The 15,247-nt window shown below is 40.2% G+C and overlaps 1 protein-coding gene across 3 annotated transcripts in view; it reads left to right on the plus strand.

The window, feature by feature from the left end:
* LOC121711265 (prolyl endopeptidase) overlaps positions 1-14,091 on the plus strand; it is a 24,153-nt gene extending 10,062 nt beyond the window's left edge. Inside the window, exons 10-18 of one of the 3 annotated variants that reach the window (XR_006032276.1) lie at positions 117-220; positions 1,257-1,393; positions 1,688-1,782; positions 2,106-2,237; positions 2,421-2,577; positions 5,208-5,489; positions 7,120-7,247; positions 7,336-7,454; positions 13,873-14,091. Coding sequence is in view for 2 of the 3 variants with exons in the window: in XM_042094679.1 (XP_041950613.1) it covers positions 117-220; positions 1,257-1,393; positions 1,688-1,782; positions 2,106-2,237; positions 2,421-2,577; positions 5,208-5,489; positions 7,120-7,247; positions 7,336-7,343 (1,043 nt within the window). In the remaining variant the exon portion in view is untranslated. Of the gene's footprint in view, positions 1-116; positions 221-1,256; positions 1,394-1,687; positions 1,783-2,105; positions 2,238-2,420; positions 2,578-5,207; positions 6,627-7,119; positions 7,248-7,335; positions 7,698-13,872 lie in introns of those variants that run through there. The other 2 variants (XM_042094679.1, XM_042094680.1) reach the window with 2 other exon arrangements.
* Positions 14,092-15,247: the final 1,156 nt, after the last annotated feature.

The raw sequence follows: 15,247 nt of genomic DNA on the forward strand, positions 1-15,247 counted from the left end.
TCATGTTCTGATCCACGGACAAGGACGAATCTGTGCACAAAATTTAAATTAAAATATTTTATCTTGTTTCTCTCACACACACACACACACTCACACACTCTCTTCTCCTATTCTAGCCATCATCTACCACTGTGATCTCACCAAGGAGCCTCTCCAGCCCCATGTCTTTAGGGAGGTCACTGTCAAGGGCTTCGACCCCTCAGAGTACCAGACTACTCAGGTATCACCACACACACACACACACACACACACACATTCTCACACAGTATTGCACACCTTTGTATTTTTTTTATGTCTTAAGCTGTATGTCGCTGCAATTGTGGGCCCTAATTTTTAAATGCTGGGCAAAGTGCAAAGTCATTCTATGAGCGAAGTTCCCACACATGAACTAGCGCCATAATGTGGTGTGTGCATGAACAGTGTGCTACACTGGCTACCTATGGCGGCCCGCATCAAATTCAAGGCTCTAACACTTACCTACAAAGTAGTCTCCGGTTCTGCTCCCACCTACTTGAATGCCCTCATACAGACATATGCTACCTCTAGACCGCTGCGCTCCTCAGACGAACGACGTCTAGCTCTACCACCGGTACACTCTGGCCTATCCAAACTTTTCTCATCTGTTGTTCCTCGTTGGTGGAACACACTGCCAGTTCCTACAAGGGCAGGGACATCCCTCTCCATCATTTTTAAAAAACTCCTGATGACCCAGCTCTTTAGAGAACATCTCCTCTCATAGGACCACTTACAACAAGTCTTGCTGATCCTAGCACTTACCAGCCGTCTTGAACTGACACTCAACTGTTTAAAAACAGCACTTACTGATGCACTTATTCTTACTGTACTCTACAGTACTCTTACTGTAAAACTGTTACCATGTTGTTAGTCGCTTTGGTTAAAAATGCGTCAGCCAAATGTAATGTAATGAACAAGCGCCGTCATGTGTGTGTGTGTCTGTGAACTAACACCATTGTGTGGTGTGTGCGTGAACTAACGCCATCATATGGCATGAGACAGCTTTTAGCTGAGGATCTTTCTCATGGTAATAAATATGTAAATAGATTTTGCATAGTTATTAAGCAAGCTTTAGTTGGACTTTAGACTTTGCCCAGTGTTTAAATGAGGGCCCTGTCACTCTCTCTCTGTCTCTCTCTCTCTCTCTCTCTCTCTCCCTCCCTCCCTCCCTCCCTCTCTCTCTCTCTCTCTCTCTCTCTCTCTCTCTCTCTCTCTCTCTCTCTCTCTCTCGTGTGTCTCAGGTGTTCTACCCCAGTAAGGATGGCACACAGGTCCCCATGTTCATTGTACATAAGAAGGGCATTAACCTGGACGGTTCCCACCCTGCTTTCCTGTACGGTTACGGAGGCTTTAACATCTCCATCACACCCAGCTATAGGTGAGCAAGCGCACACACGCGCGCACACCAGGTACACGCAGGTCACACATCAATCACACACCCACACGGTAGATCACAAAGCTACCCCCTACCCACACCACACATACACACACACACACACACATGGAAACAACATAATTCAGAGTTGTTTTTATAATTATATATATTTTTTTAATTTTATAATAAGTGCATTGTTCTGACAATTTGCTATTCTTGGTGCAAGAGTACTAGCTGCCTCTTTCTGTTGCTGTGTGTGTGTGTGTGTGTGTGTGTGTGTGTGTGTGTGTTTTTCAGTGTGTCTCGGCTCATCTTTGTGCGCCACCTTGGGGGGGTGTTGGCGGTGGCTAACATAAGAGGAGGGGGCGAATATGGAGAGACCTGGCACAAAGGTAACACCACACACTGTATTGTTTGACCGTATGTATGTTTGCATATGCCAAAACACTAACAAAAGGTTTTCTAAATAAAGTGTTACTTTATGTATATAGAATATGGAAACTTATATGGAAACTAATTTAAAACTTGGCCTTCTCCATACTTCTCTCTCTCTCTCCCTCCCTCTCTCTCTTCCCCTTCCTCTCTGCCTCTCTCTTCTCTCCTATTATCTCTCTCTTTCTTCTCTTTTCTTCCTCTCTCTCTTCTTTTCTCTTATTTTATTTTCTCTTCTCTTCTCTTCTCTTCTCTTTTCTTCTCTCCCTCCCTCACTTGGTAGCTGGCATGTTGGGGAACAAGCAGAACGTCTTCACAGATTTCCAGTGTGCAGCCGAGTACCTGATTAAAGATGGCTACACCTCCCCCAAAAAGCTCACCATCAACGGAGGCTCCAATGGAGGACTGCTCGTGGGTAAGACAACGGAGTGTGTGTGTGTGTGTATGTCTCTGTCTGTGTGTGGAGACACTGAAGCAACTGCTTCCAAACCGCTTGCTGTGTGTGTATACAAGGGAAATAAATACTGCACCATGGTGTACTCAAATTGCCTGTATCATGTTATTCGTGTGTGTGTGTGTGTGTGTGTGTGTGTGTCAGGTGCGTGTGTGAACCAGCGGCCAGATCTGTTCGGTTGTGCCGTGGCGCAGGTGGGGGTGATGGACATGCTGAAGTTCCACAAGTTCACCATCGGCCATGCCTGGACCACCGACTTCGGCTGCTCTGAGATCAAGGAGCAGTTTGATTGGCTCATCAAGTCAGTGCAGCGCGGTGTTGGCGTACTGCGCCTAAAACTCTCGTATTTATAGAATAGATTGAATGAATAGCTTTACGTTCATCCATCCAAATTGGTTGTTTTTGGACCACACACATATAGCCTGTGTTATGTTTAGGGCCTGAGTGCTGAAAGTGCAAGAGCCCTGTTGTTTTTGAACAGATGATCGTGTCTTCTAAGATATACTTAGAAGACTTTTTTATAATTGTATTATTATTATTATTATTATTATTATTATTATTATTATTATTAGAGTGCATGAAAATGCAATTTACTGTTATCTGATTTCTTCTTATTACAGTGCATGAAAATGCACTGTACTGTTCTTCCTAGGCTTCTTCTTCTTATTATTCTTTTTCTAACGCAATTAATGCAGCTTCAACGTTTAACGTAGAAACTTCATTAAAACTATGTTACATAGGTCTTACTTAGGACATCTGGGCTTAACTTTTATACTTTTTAAACTATTTATTAAAAACTCCTCAAAATTTCCCTATAGACTTAACATTGGGCTGATGACCTCACAATGGGCTAATTAACTTGATTTGCACCTGTATCAACTTCCAGCTGCTCATCTAGGCCCCATCAAAGAGCCAGTTCAACTGATTGATTGATTGATTAAACTATTAATTAAAAACTATTAGGCCTTTATGACATCACAGCAATTAGAATCTGTGCCAGGTGGCCAGGCCACCTGCATCAACTGTCAGTTTCTCAGGCTTTAAGCATACAGTCTCCTTCTCTTAAGACTAGCCTACACATCCTGTTCAACTGTTCAGTCATTCCAACTATATTAAACCTCATCTACCTAGCAAATAATTTAACCATTTAAACTATCCACCTATTTAACTGTTCAGTCATTCTAACTATAGTAAACCTCATCTACCTAGCAACCAATATAGTTTGTTTTTACTCTGTATGATATTTTACATCATATTTTTTGCATTTTCATGCACTGTATTTCCTTCAGGAAAGGCTTTTCTAGTTATTATTCTTCTTCTAACGCTTTTTCTGCGTTTAATGCGGCTTCAACCGTTTAATGTAGAAACTTCATTCAAACTGCGTTACGTAGGTCTTACTTAGGACAAGCGTGGAAGGTATTTTTCATATTTGTAACTTTTATACTTTTTGAACTATTAATTAAAAACTATTAATTTTTAATAGCTAACTAAAATTTTAACTAAAATTTTCTCCATAGACTTAACATTGCCGATTATGGCATCACAATAGGGCACTTAGAATCCTATGCCAAGTGTTCCAGCCAGAGCCATATGGTTCCGGCCACCTCCAGCAACTGTCTGTCTCAGGCTTTAAGCATACAATCTGGCTCTCAGACTACAGATCCTGTTCAACTGTTTCCTCTGCCCACAACTGTTTCAAAATAAAAGTCTCCACTACAATAATTCCCTATTAAATAATTTAACCATTTAAACTATCCAACTATTTAACTGTTCAACTATTCCAACTGTCAGTTATCATCAACTATGCCTCTAGCCTACTATATTAAACCACCACCTACCTAGCAACTAATTCAGCAACCATTGAAATTAAGCATCTATGTCAGTTTCCATAGCAACCAAAATGATTATACCAGCAAACCACTGTAGTAACTCCTTTATTTCTGATAGTAGCCACCATGGACACCCTAGCAACAACCTAGCAACGACTTCAAGTACCCTAGCAACAGCCTAGCAACCACATTCCATTAAAATATAGCAACCAGCATAGCAACCACCATAACTACTCTAGCAACAGTCAGTTGTCATCAACTTTGACTCCAGTCAACTGTTTCCTCTCCCCACAACTGTTTCAAAATAAAAGTCTTCACTGCTATAATCCCCTATTAAATTATTTAACCATTTAAACTATTCAACTTTTTAACTGTTCAACTATTCCAACTGTCAGTTGTCATATCAACTATGACTCCCGTCAACTGTTTTCTCTGCCCAAAGCTGTTTCAAAATAAAAGTCCTCACTACAATAATTCCCTATGAAATATTTGAACCATTTAAACTATCCAGCTATTTAACTGTTCAGCCAATCCAACTGTCGTCATCAGCTATGACTCCCGCCAATTGTGTCCTCTGCCCACAACTGTTTGGCAGCCTGGGCTTTTCAGTCAACTAGTGAGATCAACTCCCAATCTACATTCAACTTTTAAACTGGCTACTTTTAAACTATCAACTTTTATTAAGCTGTGCAACCACCATGTCTGTCCTAGCGTCATTTTCATGCACTCGTAATTCCCTGGAATTACATTCTCTAGTTGTTGTTATTATTATTATTATTATTATTATTATTATTATTATTATTATTATTATATAGTTATAGATAAAGAGAGTCTTTGTTGTCCACAGGGGAAATTGTAATAACCGTGTGTGCAAAAGCCTCACAAGAATACATACATACATATAACAGACACATCAACTAGAATGTGTGTGTGTGTGTGTGTGTGTGTGTGTGTGTGTGTGTGTGTGTGTGTGTGTGTGTGCACCTGTATGTGTGAATGCACCTGTATGTGCGTGTGTGTGTGTGTGCACCTGTATGTGTGAATGCACCTGTATGTGCGTGTGTGTGTGTGCACCTGTATGTGTGCGTGTTTGCACTTGCAGGTACTCTCCGCTGCACAACATCCGCATCCCAGAGGGCGAGGGCGTTCAGTACCCATCAGTGCTGCTGCTGACCGGTGACCACGACGACCGCGTGGTGCCGCTGCACTCACTAAAGTACATCGCCACGCTGCAGCACACCGTGGGCCGCTGGCCGGGCCAGAGCAACCCGCTGCTCATCCACGTGGACACCAAGTCCGGCCACGGCGCCGGCAAGCCCACCAGCAAGGTCATCCAGGAGGTGGCGGACACCTACGCCTTCATCGCCCGCTGCCTGGACCTCAAGTGGGTCAAGTGAGATGCCAGGGAGGTTTCTTGCTCTCTCATTCTCTCTTTCTCTCTCACTCTCTCTCCCTCCCTCACTCTCTCCCTCCTTAGCTCACTTGCTTGGTGTCACCTTGTCTCGAGTTTGAGCTTCTTTCTCTCTCTGTGTCTCTCTCTCTCTCTCTCTCTCTCTCTCTCTCTCTCTCTCTCTCTCTCTCTCTCTCTCTCTCTCTCTCTCTCTCCTTAGCTCACCTGCTTGTGTTTCTCTCATTCACACGTCACAATTTTCGGGAGATTTCCTGAGATTGTGGTGCTGTTGTTTTTTTACTCTTTTCTCTTCATGTAGCTCTTCTCTTCTCTTCTTCACTTCTCTTCACTTTTTTAAAGAGATGTCTATGATGGTTCATCACCATTCTTGCGCATCTCTATTTCCTTCCCTCCATTTCTCTCTCTCTCCCTCTCTCTCCCTCTCTCTCTCTCTATCCCTCTCTCTCCCTCTCGGTTTCTCTTGCTCCTTGTGAGAGGATTTCTGGACACACTACTAATTGCTGGGATCCCCAGACGAACCCTGCACTCAGGCTGCCACATTCAAATGGTCAAACACTCATCTCACACACACACACACACACACACACACACACACACACACACACACACACACACACACACACACACACACAATCACAATCCTTGGCTGACTTCAGATGTCACAGCCATGGACCATGGATAACTCCCCTCATAGAACACACAGACACAAAGACAGACATAAAGACATACACCCTTCAGGTTTTTATTTCCCCTGTAGAAAAGGCTTTGATTCCCCAGCTGAGAAAGACAGCAGATTCTTCAGTGTTTCCCCTGCCCAGTGTGTAAGAGGACAGCATGTGCTTTCAGATTGTGTGGACAATGGCAGAGTTGCCAGTTACACGTGTGTGTGTGTGTGTGTGTGCGCGTGCATGTATGTGCGCGCACGGTGTGTGTGTGTGTGTGTGTGTGTGATGGGAGAGAATGCGATTATTAAGTATTTGTCATATCTATACAAGGCCGATATTCATTTCTACCTCCAGTTCCGTAACACACAGATTGTTTACCTCTGAAGGGATCTTCGGTTTTTTGAACACCATGGTACCAATAAACCAGAGAAGTTTTTGAACAGCACCAGTCCGTGTCCAGATGTGATTATTTGACACTCGGAAAGTGTTTCATCGACATTGGCTGGGAAACATGTACATGTGACCTGCAATTGAACTTTTAGTACTCAAAATGTTTAATAATAGAAAACAAATGTATAAATCAGCTGTTGCATAGCTTTTCTTTAAAAAAAAAAAAAAAAAACATCTATGGTAAAACATTTTAAAATTCATAAGTCAGTTCACCTTTTAATGTACACTACCAGTCAAAAGTTTGGAGACACTTAGACATTTCCATTCCACTCCATTATAGACAGAATACCAGCTGAGATCTTTGTATTGTTTTTTTTAATCAGGGCAGCAGTTTTCAGATATAATTGCAAAAGGGCTCTCGACTGTTGTAGAAAGAAATGGCTGATCTTTAATGCAATATTAGCACCCAGTCATGCCCAATATTAGCACCCATTCATCCAATGTTGTAAAGGCACATTCTGTTTACTAATTTAATATCATTTCAAAAGGCTCACTCTGTTTCTGTTGACTGTGGCTCAACTGACTACGGCGTCCGTGAGACCCGTGGGGACCCGATTCGAGTCTGACCCGGGTCATTTCCTGATCCCGTCCCAGCTCTCTCTCCCACTTGCTTCCGGTCAGTCTTCACTGTCCTCTGTCAATAAAAAAAAAGGGCAAAAAGGCCAAAACATTTGCAAGAATCTAACCTGTAGTTATTTGTTTAGGTTTCTAATAGCATAGACCAGGATCATTGGAGAAGAACCTTTGATGAAAGAATGATCAATGTTCTTTTGGGTTCCCAAGGTCATGGAAATCCTGGAAAGTTGAAATCCTATTTTTCCAGGTCTGGAAAAGTCATGAAATTCGTAATTGAGTTTTGTTCATCATTCGATTTTGTCATTTATTTATTTATTTATTTATTTATTTATTTGCTAGGGATAATGCTATTTAAATTGACTGACAAAATGCTGTAAATTAGCCAGAGTTAGCTGTGTGTGCTAATTTCCATCCGTTGTGCCTGGCCAGTTAGACATTTCATTCAATGTCCTTGAAAAGTATATGGAATACTTTTCAAATGTGGTCAATGCAAATGAGTGGAAACCCTGTTTCAAGATAAAAGTATGAGCTGAGGCGTACTTTACTGAAGACCATATCTGAGGCGCACTTTACTGAAGACCATATCTGAGGCGCACTTTACTGAAGACCATATCTTTCATATGGATACGGTTCCACATAGATCTTGATGATTCTTCAGTACCTCAAAACATTTGTTCAAATTCAAGGGTTGCCTATATAGACAGGGCAAAACCCAGAACGATCTGATTTAAGGTTACTGCCAAACATTTCTCAATACATTTTTATATCACGCATAGTTAATGAGATCATTTGCATATTTGAATACATTAGCGAATATAAATGCATAATAAAGACATGTACTGATAATATGACTGTAAATAGATAAGTTAATGGCTTTAGGCCCAAATAATATTCAAATTGTATCAAATATAACAAATGATCATACAAAAGTGTGTTTTTAGATAGGGTATTGCAGTTACATTAAGCAAATTAGGTAATTGTTTACCTTTTTCGTTCATGTGTGACTTCACCTTTACAAGAACATCATGGCAAAGCAATTATGGATGTTTTTACTTAATTAGTGTAAATATACACTCTATGCATTATTTTGTGAGAGCTAATTTGCATATGGGTATCATTTTATCAACTAATTTGCATGCAAGGATGGGTCTGTGAAGAAATAGGTTCTAGTTTTGAGGCTGTATTGTAACTGATCTTCCCCTGTAGTCCACTGATTTAGTAATAATAAATAGTATATAGAAATAGTATGCAGTAATATTCAAATAAAAAAAAAGAACATTTTACTATTCAATGTGAATTGGTAATCAACATAAATTTCTACAAAATGTACCTTTCAACCAGTATTGCCATCAGCATAATTTGCTAGCTAACGTAACGTTTGCATAGTAGGAGGCAATGGTTTACATGTCAAAGAAATCTTATGACGATTTAAAGGTTTTTGGTCATGTGTGACTTTGTACACTGCCGCTTGTTTCATTCCTATTTTGCATTCGAGCGGAATACAGCGGACTTTTCCCTCCACAGACGCACATCGGTAAATTAAGGGATGAACTTGCGCTCCCGGGGGCGGTTCAGAGAAAAGAGGAGGCGTGTTCCGGCACAAACGTTCCCTGGTGCTATGTTGGTATGGTTTTGCTTGGCAGTAATGTAGCGTGTACACAATTTGGTTAAGATGCGCTTGCTCATAATTCTTCTATTGTCTGAGATGTACGTCTTGGGACAGAGAATTAGATGCGGGAGGGACAGGGTCTGCCGACCCAGAAAGACCTATCCTTCCCTCAGTGAGGAGGAATGTAGGCGTAAGCTACGGCTGAGACAGATGTCTGCCATCTCCTGGCAATGCTATTTAATCGAAAACACACACAAACACGCAGTGTAATTGAACGAACATTCGGTATACTGAAGATGCACTTCAGGTGTTCGGATAGGTCAGGAGGCACTTTACTAGCCTGGAAAATCATGACCCTGGTAATCTAGAAAGATTAAGGGTGTGGCCACGAATAATGAAAATGGTCCAACTCGAGGGCCGGCACCAAGCATGCATTTGAAAATCTCACTGCATGCAATTGGACAACACTATGACTAATGTTTACTGACTGATTCCAACAACAGCATTGTCGTCATCTACACCAACATGATTGGTTCCTCGCGATGCAAGGGTAAAAGTAACATGCATCATTACTCATTGCCAGAGTGTCTCGCAGAGACAATTCAGATTGTGCTTTTGCGAGAACTCTGGATTTCCAAGGTAGCACTTTACAGTACAGTCCGAAAAAAGTCGCAGCATTCTTTGTGGCATGTTGTGTTTTACACAACATTTCCATTAACCCATTTCACCCCATCGGTCACAATTGTACTTATAAGCCTCTAAAACTGTAACTGGGGAATATCCCAATACTCTTTCAGTAAATATTGAAACAATAGAGTGTTTCAATGAAATGTGTGCAGTATCAAATGTTTTGAGTAAATTGTCACATGACCAGAGCTGTTTACTTCCTGGTTGCACCTTGAGAAGAGGATGACTGCCTCACAGCTCCCAAATAAAAGGTTTTTAAAGTATGTTAAAATAAACATAGGACAAATATGTTTTGTACACATGGTCTTTAAGGTGTCTAGTTATGATATATACATTTATAATTATTCAAATGTCTTTGGTGTGTTTGCAGAATGAGTAAACATGTTAACGGTCACAATAGTGACCGGTGGGATAGAATGTTGTATCTAGATGCACACATACTTCTACACCTACAAACACACACACATACTCATACATACACACATACAGAGACATACACACACACACACAGATACACACACACACATACACACAGATATACACACTCAAACACACACACACAGACATACTCACAAACATACACATATTCACACACACAGACACACACACTCAGACATACACACACACACACATATTCTCACACACACATGCACACACATACACATATTCATATATGTGCATGTGTGAGTGTGTATATCTGTGTGTGTGAATGTATATCTCTGTGTGTGTGTGTGTGTGTATCTGTGTGTGTGAGTGTGTATATCTCTGTGTGTGTGAGTGTTTGTGTCTGTGTGTGTGTTTGTGGCTGTGTGTTGTTTATTTACCAGGAGCTTCGGCTTGTTAAAATAGAATCCTGAATGTTTATGTCTGTGCGTGCGTATATATATACAAACATCTACACACACACACACACACACACACACACACACACATATATATATATATATATACATACACACACACACACACAAAATATGCACACTAACTCTCACACCCCATGCAGATACACACACACACAGACCATATACACTAAGTCTCACAACTACATGCAGACACACACGACGCACGCACACACACACACACACGGCGTACGCACAGACATACACATTCAGGGTTCTATTTTATCGAGCCGAAACTCCTGGTAAATAAACAATGTTTACATATTTTTTCATATTTATTATTGCCATTGGTCTCAGTGTTCATATCAGTTTGAAAAGTCCTGTCAGAATACCTTTATTTTAACAAAAAAGCAATTTGAGCAACCTTTAATTGAGCATACGCATATTATCCCACTGGTCACAATTGTGACCGGTAATAAAACTCACTTTTTCATCTACTTTTCTACATTTTAAAAAAAATAATAATTATTGATTACTTCAAAGGGTTGCTAATAACACATGATTTGCATATTTGCATGTCTGGGAAAAAATTGGGCTTAAATGGGTTAATCATGGATGTACTGATGACATAAATGAGCAAATATTAGAGGACATCAGGAGACGTGATGTTGAACTGCATGTGCCAATGCCATTTAACCCAAATGCCCCAGCAGCAGCACGGAAGAGGAGAGCTTACCTGACAGAAGAGATGCATTGTCTATAGTGAGGTATAGTGAAACAAAGTAATCTCGGTCTAATGTTAGACTACATTGCAAAACTATCACCATGCATTCATAACCTTGTGAGAGTGAGCTCAAAATATCGGAAAGTATGTCTTTGTGACATTTCTTTATTTACATGTACAAAGAAAAATGCCAGCCATGGAAACAATTGTGGCAATTTCCTCCCATGCCTATTTAACCAAACTAATTTGGATGGTATTCTCCCATCCCCATACAATGCCACTTCTCTGTCTTTTACGGCCCTGACAAGAACGTCGGTCTCATCGGCTGTGAACCACTCCTGGTGCACCTGGCAAATCAGCCATTATAATAGCAATCCGCCATGGGACAAGTGCGCCTGTTTTTAAAGGGAATGTGAGAAGACACTCTGATTGGTTTATTGCATGTGACGCCCAAACCACACCTATGAGTAATGCCAACCCATTTTAGATTTGCGTCGCACAAGAGTAATTTATCCTGGCGGTATAATATTACAGTGCCCGAGATCCACCCACAAAGCTACTTGCGTTTTGCATTTGATATGCAACTTGTGTTTCCGATCGTTAAGATAGGGCCCTAGGTCTTCTTTTGAGTGGACAATCATTTGATGTGTTTGCTGTGGATGTGTACTACCATGGAAACGGCTACCGGTCATTTGCCTTCCCTTACAGACGCTCAGAGACTACACTGGACAGAGAAGAAATGGAAAAATTGAAATATTGGGCTATATTTTGGCGATCTAAAATGCATGGTCACTGGCAAATAGCTTAAACAAATTTCAAGGTTTGTCCAGTCCAGTAGTGGTGGGGGGCAGTTGTGGCCTACTGGTTAGCACTTCGGACTTGTAACCGGAGGGTTGCCGGTTCGAACCCCGACCAGTAGGAACGACTGAAGTGCAAGTCACCTAACCTTGCAAAGGCCTTGAGCAAGGCACCTAACCCCTCACTGCTCCCCGAGCACCGCCGTTGAAGCAGGCAGCTCACTGCGTCGGGATTAGTGTGTGCTTCACCTCACTGTGTGTTCAATGTGTGCTGAGTGTGTTTCACTAATTCACAGATTTGGATAAATGCAGAGACCAAATTTCCCTCACGGGATCAAAAGAGTATATATACTTATATACTTATACTGTTTTGTTATCAAACGTCGGCACCTAGAGCAAAAAGGTTGGTCTTTCTTAATCAGTCATGGGTGTGGTTTGGGCGGAATATCCTTTAAACCAATGAAAATGACATCTGTCATTCCCTTTAACGGCAAGCAGCTCAACTTCAAACAGCGCATCGGTATTTTGATAGTCAGCGGCACAGTTGAAGGAATCTGCTTGCATGCGAGACCCTTGTGGAACAGGTATTCCACTAAACAATGCTTTACTAAAACCTAGCAGAGTATAGACTACACACTTCTGCATTCGTCTATTATTTGAACTCATTGGCAAAGTGAAACTAACTTCACCGTGGTGTCATAGTCAAAGACAAAACAGTTATACACAGTTAATTACTTTCACTATTGACTGACAATGGGTTACCATCGAAAACATAGCCTGAAAAAAGCAACACTTACCCCAATAATATTCGAATGACTGAACAAAAAACCAAAAGGACATTTAAAGGACATTTATCCTGCAGAGGAGTTGCTGCTTACATCTCGTGACAGTGCATCTTCAGCTGTGCTCCATATGCGCCTCTTTTTAGATAGTGTACGATAGCGATTCTTAGATCTTGATCCAGGCCACACCTTAGGTCGTTAATTGCCACACCCCTGAGCGCATTGTTCAATAATAGAGACACATGGTGAAAAACTCGAGTGTACAATCGGAATAAGCTTTGTGTCTTGATAACAACACGCTTTATGCCGCGCTTTTGATAGTCATATTAGAGCTCATAATGTTACTGAGGAAGTTCTCAATTGATCGAAAGGGAAGTGAAGGATGTGGAAGTTTATTATTATTATTTATTATAGCCATATTATCAATACTGTGCACCCCCAGGAATTTGGTGCTGTGGTGGAGAGAGCGAGCAGCACCAAATTCCTGGGGGTGCACTATACTGTTTTTGAGCCACTCCAGCATATTGCCTTCTGCCTTAATGTGCCATTAATCCCTCTCCCAAGACAAAGTTTTACAACTCAGGAAAAAATTGCATTTTAATTCTGCTTTAATTCCAAAGAGTTTCCACCATTCCTGCAGTTGAGAAATATAACCAGCGCATGAGTTTTCCATCCATATTTCATTATGCAGAAGTTTCTTGAGACATTGGCAAGGTTAGATTTACGGGTTTTGAGAATGGGCCAGAACTCTTATTTTGGTCTCATATGACCATAAAGACCCTTACACACATCATGGGAAAACTCAAAACAATCTTTATTTACCACCTGCTGTATGGTCCAATTTTATGGATAGCTCTTAAGGGTGTGGATTTCTTCTATCACCCCAGAACATCACCCATTTTGTGTGCTGATGTGATCAGTGATAGCCCTTACTAGGATCTTCCTCAGGTTCTTGGTTTCGCTTTTCTCCGATGCATCTGAGTGCTGTGAGGCAACTGTTCATTTGGCACAGCGGTGCAACTGCTTATGGCAGAGAGAGCTTTGGCCACTATGCAAAGTCCCAAACCAAGGAACTTGTTACAACTTCCTCTGTGTATAAAAACATTATTATTAATGTTCACTTTAAATCACTTATTTTGCTTTCCAAAATATATTACACCATAAATATAACAATAAAACACTGATTGGATGTCCTTTTGTAACTGAAAATTGTGATTTTTCTTTCAGGGGGATCGAGAAGCGGCTCTATTCCTATAGCATCTTTAAAAAAACTAAAGCAAGAAATAACCATTTGAAAACAATTTCACAATTACCACTCATGCTCTGTGTTCTTTTTTAATCAGCCAAGAAATGTATCATTTATGTACTGCTCTGTTATATTTGGTTTTGGTCTGACTATAGCAGTCCTCAAGATGGGAAAGACAAAGTAGAAACAGACAAACCTTTTATTCTCTTTATTTATTAACACTGCACAGCACAATGCAGAACTATAACTATACAATCAAGGCAATATGAGGTCTCAGATATTTTACAGTAACGGATAGGAATCAAGCCCAAACCTTTCTCCCAGCCATCCTGAAATAGCTAAACAATTAGACATAGGCAACAGAAACCAGTCAATCACAAAGAATACAAAAATGGCAGAAGCTCTTGTGGCCTAATTATAGGTAAAATACAAATAAAGGCAATTTTAGACATTAATTATAAACAATTATATTTACATTTTTCTGACATGAAATTGAAACATTGATGAGGAGAAAGAAAGTGAACTGCTGATTGAATGAAATTACAAAAGTCAGTAAGATTAGTAGAGAAAATTAAGCTCACAGAGACATGGAAATGTTAAATATATTTTGTTAAAAAGTACCTAGCACAGATTACTATAGGAAAAAGTAACGAACAACAACACTGTAGACTGTTAATTTACACATTTAAAATGGTTTTATATTGTTACTGGCAAGTGCATGGGGTCATTTAACTTTAATACATTGTAGGGTCATTCATTTCCTATTTTAATAAAAAAAAAACTGAGAAAGACAAATTGAGTGCAATTCCAAAATGCTAAAACGTTTCCTCTTGAAAATACTTTTCAGTTCAACAACAGGTAGATCTTAATCAAAAGGGGGCAAACAACCTAAATATTTAGAACAGAAAACGTATTTTAAATTAACAAAACCAAGTATGTTGAGTAAAGCAAAATAGCTATCATTTTGGTATGCTAATAATACAATATCAATTTATAAGAACCTTTAGGAACCATGAAATAAGAGGCTGATCTAATAACCCTAAAGCTTTCAGTCACTGTTGCTTACAGTAGGTTATGCATATAATTTGTGGATGTATTGACATGTATTGACAATTCTTTGTTATGTAAAGATATGTCTGAATTGGTTGATATTGTTCCACGTGGAAGCTTGTTGAAGGAGACTGATAAATGGATAATTTCTATAGGCTAGATTGAGGTGGCAGAAGACATTTGATTAGTATTCCAATTTTAAGTATTGTGACAAGACAGGTGTTATAGGCCATTGACTATTTTCTGGAAATAAAAGTGAAGGAATATTGTACATATTAAAGGAAAGTTTTATTTAAAACCTGAAGA

The sequence above is a fragment of the Alosa sapidissima genome, chromosome 6, assembly GCF_018492685.1.
Source record: "Alosa sapidissima isolate fAloSap1 chromosome 6, fAloSap1.pri, whole genome shotgun sequence".
Lineage (NCBI taxonomy): Eukaryota > Metazoa > Chordata > Actinopteri > Clupeiformes > Clupeidae > Alosa > Alosa sapidissima.